Source organism: Triticum dicoccoides, chromosome 1B (genome assembly GCF_002162155.2).
Source record: "Triticum dicoccoides isolate Atlit2015 ecotype Zavitan chromosome 1B, WEW_v2.0, whole genome shotgun sequence".
Lineage (NCBI taxonomy): Eukaryota > Viridiplantae > Streptophyta > Magnoliopsida > Poales > Poaceae > Triticum > Triticum dicoccoides.
In genome coordinates this window covers 10,867,201-10,874,803 of record NC_041381.1, presented here as the reverse complement: position 1 = coordinate 10,874,803, position 7,603 = coordinate 10,867,201, and the positions used below count along the sequence as shown (strand labels likewise).

Sequence of the window (7,603 nt, the reverse complement as noted above, 5' to 3'; positions counted from 1 at the left end):
GGCGAACGCAAGCAGGCTCCCATGATGGGGATCAGGCTCGAGCTCGTTTAGTTGTATCTCTGGCCTTTACGGCAGGCTGATACTTCGGCCTGTTGCCAACGGCTTGGTCTTCGGCTGCTAGGGTCATAGTATGCTCCTCGGTCCGGAGAGAGCGCTCTGTATTGCCGTTTGTTGTTATGATGCCCGAGCGACCAGACATCTTTAACTTGAGTTATGCGTAATGTGGGACTGCGTTGAATTTCGCGAAAGTCGTTCGGCCAAGGAGGGCATGATAGCCGATGAGGAATGGGGCGATGTCGAAGATCAAGTCTTCACTCCGGAAGTTGTCCGGAGAGCCGAATACCACCTCAAGAGTCACCGTGCCTGAGCAGCGGGCCTCCACGCCCGGAATAACCCCCTTGAAGGTGGTGTTTCTAGGTTTAAGTCTTGATGGGTCGATCCCCATTTTCCTCACCGTGTTTGCGTAAATCAGATTGTGGATGTTGCCACCGTCCATTAGGACTCTCTGAGGTGATACCCATCAACAATGGGGTCGAGAACAAGGGCCACCGAACTGCCATGATAGATACTGGTGGGTGGTCCCTGTGGTCAAAGGTGATCCGGCAAGCCGACCAGGGGTTAAACTTCGGTGCTACAGGCTCGGCGGCGTACACATACCATAGCACGCGCCTCCTCTCCTTCCGTGGTATATGTCTGACGTAGATCATGTTCACCGTCTTGACCTGGGAAGGGAAGGGTTTTTGGCCTCCACTATTCGGCCTGCGGGGCTCCTCATCGTCCTCGCTTCGGGGACTTTTGCCCGAGTCTTCGTCCATTGCCTTACCGGCTTGCTTTATCACCCAACAGTTATGGTTGGTGTGGTTGGCCGGTTTTTTGGTGGTGCCATGGGTCTGGCACGGTCTATCTAGGATTGCGTCCAATTTAGTTGGGCCGTCCTAGTTGCCTTTAGAGGACTTTTTTCCGCGATCCGGAGTTTGGATTATGGAATCCGGCATTTAGTGTTGTTTCGTCAGCTTCACCGTTGTTATGGCGGCGCTTGTTTTGCTTCCGTCGTGGCTTCCCGTTTCCATCTCGGACTTTCGAGGTGTTGGGGGCTTCTGGGTTGGAGCTTCTACGATCTAGCCAATTGTATTCTCCCATGCAAAAGCGAGTGATCGGGGAGGTAAGCGCTGACACAACGGTCGGCTTGTCCTAGCCGAGCTGACGTGCTAACCATTCGTCTCGAATACTATATTTGAAGGCGGCGATGGCTTCGGCATCCGGACAGTCGACGATCAGGTTCTTCTTAGTCAAAAATATGTTCCAAAATTGCCAGGCTGACTCGCTGGGCTGCTGGATTACATGGCTCAGGTCATCGGCATCCGGGGCCAGACATAGGTGCCCTGTTAATTGGCTCAGAAGGCATCCTCGAGCACCTCACAACATCCTATGGAGTCTTCGGAAAGGCTGTTTAACCAATGCCTGGTCGGACCCTTGAGCTTCAGAGGTAAGTATTTGATGGCATGGAGGTCATCTCCTCTCGCCATATGGATATGGAGCAAAAAATCTTCAATACATACAGCTGGATCTGTTGTCCCGTCATAGGGCTCGATATTCATAGGTTCGAAACCTTCCGGAAATGGGTGCTGCATTACTCTGTTTGTGAAGCACATAGGGTGAGCGGCGCCCCTATTTCGGGCTATGTCGCACCGGAGGTGGTCAGCCATCCCAGTTCGTCGCAGCTCCCGGGCTCTGTCTTTTTGATCTAGCCAGGCTTGATATCCGTCCCGCTGAGCGGGAGTGTCTTTTCTGGGTCCGTAGATGGACCTTGTAAGACATGTCCGGGCGTCTAAGTCACGGTGTAGGTCGTAACCATATGGTGACCGTAATACATCCTTGTCTTCACGACAAGGTTGTTTGGTTTTATCGGCAGCCTTGTCTCGTCATCGAGGGGGGCAGTCCGGCTGGTCCCGACATCAAATTCCGGCAGTAGTTTTTGCTTTGGGTAGCCTTTGACTGTTGCTTGGGACCGTACTCCTCTTCGGCATCCAGGACTTTATTCCATCTCTCATTGAGGGTGTCCTGTTCAGATTTTATATTTTGCCGTTGTTTCTTTAGGATTCGAACTATGGCGATCAGTTGCTGTTTGAACCGCTCTTGATCTAGTGGGTCTATGGGGACGATGAAATCCTCGCCGCCCAAGCTACCCTTCTCTCCAGAGAGGGGGATAAGTTGTTGTCCTCGGAGTCATCGAGGTATTCAGGATCGAGTGGGACCTCGTACTCTTCATTGTCATTCTGTGGTTCCTCGTCGGCATCGGGCTCGCCAGGGTCGTCCACATTGTCTTGGGTGCCATTTTCTCCCATATCTGTATTGCTCGCGTGGCTTCTATGAGCATTGGAGCGGCGGCGTTGTCTGCGGCGCTTTGGCGGCTCATCATTGGGCTTGCTTTTATCCTTCCTTGGCGTGCCATTTTCATCCTTCGGGGTGTCCACCATGTAAACATCATAGGTGGACGTGGACGTCTAGCAACCGGTAATGGAGGGAGCCGCATTGTTGTTATTCGTAGCTTGACTGTCCTCGTCCATGTATTTGGCACTGTCCGAGGTTAATCCAACGTGTCGGTTAAGTCTTCGACTGTTGCTACTAGGTGGGTGGTGGGTAGGCCACAAAATTCCCTGCAATTCGCCTCGAAGGGTTGCTGATAATAAGATGAGGCTGAGCCCTCTTGGATAGCCAACCCCTGGATTCGGTCCAGCGCTTCGTTTAACAAAGCGAGGCTTACCGAGTTGGCACACAGTGGCTGCTCGGTACCGGTTTCCATTGCGGTGGGGTGAGGGGCGATCCAGGTCCGAATTGAATCCTGGTCCCTAGAGCCAAGGAGATCTCGGGGCCCGTGGCCGGGCTTGTGTCCAGATCAAGATAAGAATCCAAAGGCGAGACCTAGTCTTCGGACATAGTCTCAGTATTCGGGCTCAAAGCCAAGGGTGTGAGGGGAAGTTCGGCGAGGGATAATTCCTGGTTTTTGAACGTCAACCCGTCACCGGGGCTCAAGGCTGGGGAGTGTTCAGCCGAGAGTGACTCTGAGCGTCCGGCCACCACTTCCATGACGAGGCTCGAGGCCGGGTCTTCGGTGGGTGTTGCTGGCATGGTCGGAGGGGAATCCGGGTCTTCAAGCGAGGTGGAGCCATCGGGGCTTGATGCTAGTCGAGGGGGCGATCCATAGATCAGATCGGGAGAAAGCTCTGGAACGGGCGCAATGAGAACTGTAGGAGTACCCGGAGAAGCTACGAATCCGGCGAAAGCCAGATCGCCTCAAGAGTCGGCGACATAGTCCAAGTTGCCGAATCGAATCCGGTGCTAATGGGAAAAGTTGTTGATCTGGTCTAGATGACCAGTTGGGTTGGCGTACAGCACGATGCTGCTGAACGCGAAGAGCTGGCCGTGGACAAAGAGGTCTCTGGAGCTTACGCCATCTCCAATGATCAGGCGAGCCATCGATCCTTCGGTGATCCAACAGCGGAACTCTCAATGAAAGCACAATGTCAGTGTCAAAAACTAGTGGATCTCGGGTAGGGGTTCCATGGGCTGTGGATCTAGGATCAATGGGGAACAAGGAACGAAGAACACGGTGTTTACCCAGGTTCGGGCACTCTCTAAGATGCAAAAACCCTATGTCCTACTTGATTTTATTTGATGTGTATGACATGGTTACATCGTCGATCTACCTCGAGATCAGGCGTGATAAACCATAGGTCGATGGGGTGATGGATGTTGCTCTAGCCCTTTAGACTATAACCCTCCGTTTATATAGTCACCGGCATGATCGAGTACAATGAAGAAAAGATCTGGCTAAACCCTCAACTTGGAGGCCACTCCATGACTCCGGAGAGTTTCATCCGTCCAGGGGTCCGGATCCTAGCAAGGCTCCACAGTAGCCCCTTAGTTCGGCCCATAAGTAGTGGGCCACGATTCGAGGACCCCTTAGTCCATGACTCCCTTAGCGGCAGCGTGGAGGAACCCTAGATCGCCCCCGAGTCGCCCTCGGGAGAGCGACGCGAGGGAGAGGAGGGGTCGGGAGATGACCTTGTAGTATATAACTTGGATTTCCTAACGGCTCGATTACCTGGCCGAGTGGAATCCACCAGTAATTTATGCTTTGAGATTGGTGCTTATGCAAGGCATTATTCCAATACTTTTTGCGTAAAACACAATATATTTATGTTGAGAGCTGCAAGAATATGAATCCACCCACATTTTAAGCTTTCAGGTTGTTGTTTCAAATAATGTTAGAAACATTTCATGGAGGTAACGAAGAACTCGTCATTTCGATGAAATGTCTCGAACAAATCGCAAGACATATTATTATTCAAATTTGTTAAATTATTTCAACGATATTAAAAAATGTTTTTATTCACATTTTTAATTTAATTACTTAAAACCAATTTTTTTCAAGAATAATTCTTAAATAATCAAACATGTTTTTATTATTTCAGTTACATGTTAAACTTAATCTCACCAAAATTTCATATTAATTTCAATTATTTTTTATATACAGGAAACTTGAAAATTTTCATAGAGGTACCAAATATTGGATTGCTTGAAAAAATTTAAATATATATCTAATATATTAATACCAGAATAAATCGGTATATGTCATTCAATTATACAGAGATTTGAAAATGATGTCACCAAAATTTCAAGTATTTTAGTCATATTCCAGCAAAATTCAGAAACATTTTATGTAATTACCAAATGTTTTGATATTTGCAGAAAGTTGACAAATATATTTCATAAAATATGATGATATTATTTCACACAGGCACCAAATATTTGTCTGCATTGAAGAAGTTGACAAATACATTTCACACCTAATCATAGGAAACTTAATCTTTTAGTCATATTTAACTAAATTTCATAAAATTTTCACGAAGGCAACGCACAAATTTTAAATATTTCTATCATATGCAAACCAAATTGATAAACATTTCACATAGTTACATAATATTTAATTATATGGAAAATAATTGCAGATATATTTCAAAAAGAATGACAAAAAATTAATTAGTTCAGACATATTCAATATATTTTAGTGAAATCTCATAGAGATAAATGACTTCTAGAATTTAAATATATGTGATAAACTTTCATTGTTTCATAAAGATTTACCAAGTGACACCAGGTTTCAAAATTCGTAATCTCAATTCTGTCAAAACATGGCCAACATTAATCCTGTCTTGAGGCTTTCTTAACCGGGAATTAAAATATTCAGACTGATGATAATTTAGACTTGTTGTCCAAGATTTAAAATTCTATAAGCCGCACATGGCATCAAATCGGTTGCATCGAAGACGATGACAATTTAGAGGTTGCCACTGGGCCTGAGGCAGTGAACGAAGACGATGGAACTCGTCGACGCTGCATGCATCGCATGCAAGGAACAAGGAACGCCATGGAACTCAAGCATCGATCCACGCGGCATGCTCGCAAAGCAGCACCAGAATTATCCGGGGCTGGGCAACCACTCGATCCTTGTTTCTCTGCGCTCCACCTCTCCTGCAACCTCGCGCCGCCGGACCCGCGCAGCCCTCCACCGCGGAACCTCGCCACCGGCCATCCATCTCGATCGACGCGACCGAGGAACACGCTACCACGCATGCATGGCTGTTCCTATATATCTCGAGAACGCGGGAGGCGGTGGGCACCACACATTGCCGGACGGACGACCTCCAGTTCGTAGATGGATCACCGCGGGCCGATGTTGCCCGATGGCCGCCGGCTGGCGGCCGCGCTCCTCCTCCTCCTGGCGGCCTGTCTCTCGTCTGCCCGGGCCGTCACCAGCGAGGAGGCCTCCTACATCGCGCAACGCCAGCTGCTGGCCATGAGCGAGGCCGGGGTGGGCGAGGACGGCGACCTCCCCGCGGACGTGGAGTCGAGGCCTTGCCTGGAGTTCGACGGCAAGGCCGCCACCGCCAACATGACCTTCCCCAACGACCGCCTCCGCCGCGCCTACATCGGCCTCCAGGCCTGGCGCAAGGCCTTCTACTCCGACCCCAAGAACTTCACCAGCGACTGGGTGGGCGCCGACGTGTGCTCCTACAACGGCGTGACCTGCGCGGAGGCGCCGGACGACGCCAAGGTCACCGTGGTCGCCGGGATCGACCTCAACGGCGCCGACATCGCCGGCTACCTCCCGCCGGAGCTCGGCCTGCTCACCGACCTCGCCTTCTTCCACATCAACACCAACCGCTTCTGCGGCATCATCCCCAAGAGCATGTCGCGCCTCACCATCCTCTGGGAGTTCGACGTCAGCAACAACCGCTTCGTCGGGCCCTTCCCCTACGTCTGCCTCGAGATGCCCACGCTCAAGTACCTCGACATCCGCTTCAACGAGTTCGAGGGCGAGCTGCCGCCCGCGCTCTTCGACAAGCCCTACGACGCCATCTTCGTCAACAGCAACCGCTTCGTCGGCCCCATCCCGGAGACCATCGGCAACTCCACCGCCTCCGTCGTCGTCTTCGCAAACAACAAGTTCGTCGGATGCATCCCCAAGAGCATCGGACGCATGGCCAAGACGCTCGACGAGATCATCTTCCTCAACAACACGCTCGAGGGCTGCATGCCGCTCGAGATCGGCATGCTCACCAACACCACCGTCGTCGACGTCAGCGGCAACGGCCTCGTCGGCTCGCTGCCCAAGGAGATCTCCGGCTGCAGCAAGCTGGAGCAGCTCGACGTGTCCAGGAACGTCCTCACCGGCATCGTGCACGAGGCCATCTGCGAGCTCCCCATGCTCGTCAACTTCAGCTACGCATCCAACTTCTTCGAGTCCGAGTCCGCGCCCTGCATGCCCTCCGACAAATCCGAGGTCAACCTCGACGACGCCAACAACTGCCTCGGCGCGCTCCGCCCCGCGCAGAAGACCACGCTCCAGTGCGCGCCCGTCCTCGCGCGCCCCGTCGACTGCAACAAGCACGTCTGTGCCGGGCCGCACCCGACGACGACGCCCTCGCCGGACAGGAAGCAGGCATCACCGCCGGCGCTATCGCCGATAATTGGGCCAGTAATGGAGATCCCGACGCCGGCACCAGCACCAGCACCGGGACCCGCACCCGAGCCGGCTGTTTTGGGCCCCATTGTTGGGCCACTTCCACCCAAGGATGAGTATGCTGGTGCTCCGCCACCTCCCAGTTCTGGCTGGCTCCCGTTGACCCCTGAGCGCAAGAGGGCACCTCCACCGGAAGAATACGCGCCTCCGGAAGAATACACGCCTCCGGTGAAGGCGCTTCCACCATCGGGGCCGGTTAAGGGGCTTCCTCCACCAGCACCTGAGAAAGTTCTTACACCACCAACGCCGGTTAAGGTGCTTCCGCCACCCGCACCAGAGAAGGTGCTTCCACCACCGGCGCCCGCGAAGGTGCTTCCGCCACCCGCACCAAAGAAGGTGCCTCCACCACCGACGCCTGTGAAGGAGCATCCGGCACCCGCCCCAGACAAGGTGCCTCCACCACCGGCGCCTGTGAAGGAGCATCCGGCACCCGCACCAGACAAGGTGCCGCCACCACCGGCGCCTGTGAAGGAGCATCCGGCACCCGCACCTGACAAGGTGCCTCCACCACCGGCG

At 52.6% G+C, this 7,603-nt stretch overlaps 1 protein-coding gene across 1 annotated transcript in view; it reads left to right on the top strand.

The window, feature by feature from the left end:
* The first annotated feature begins 5,737 nt into the window (after positions 1 to 5,737).
* Positions 5,738 to 7,603, top strand: part of LOC119349967 (pollen-specific leucine-rich repeat extensin-like protein 4) — a 3,956-nt gene continuing 2,090 nt past the window's right edge. The window contains exon 1 of the mRNA XM_037618043.1: positions 5,738 to 7,585. Within this exon, the coding sequence (XP_037473940.1) occupies positions 5,738 to 7,585 (1,848 nt within the window). The remainder of the gene's footprint in view (positions 7,586 to 7,603) is intronic.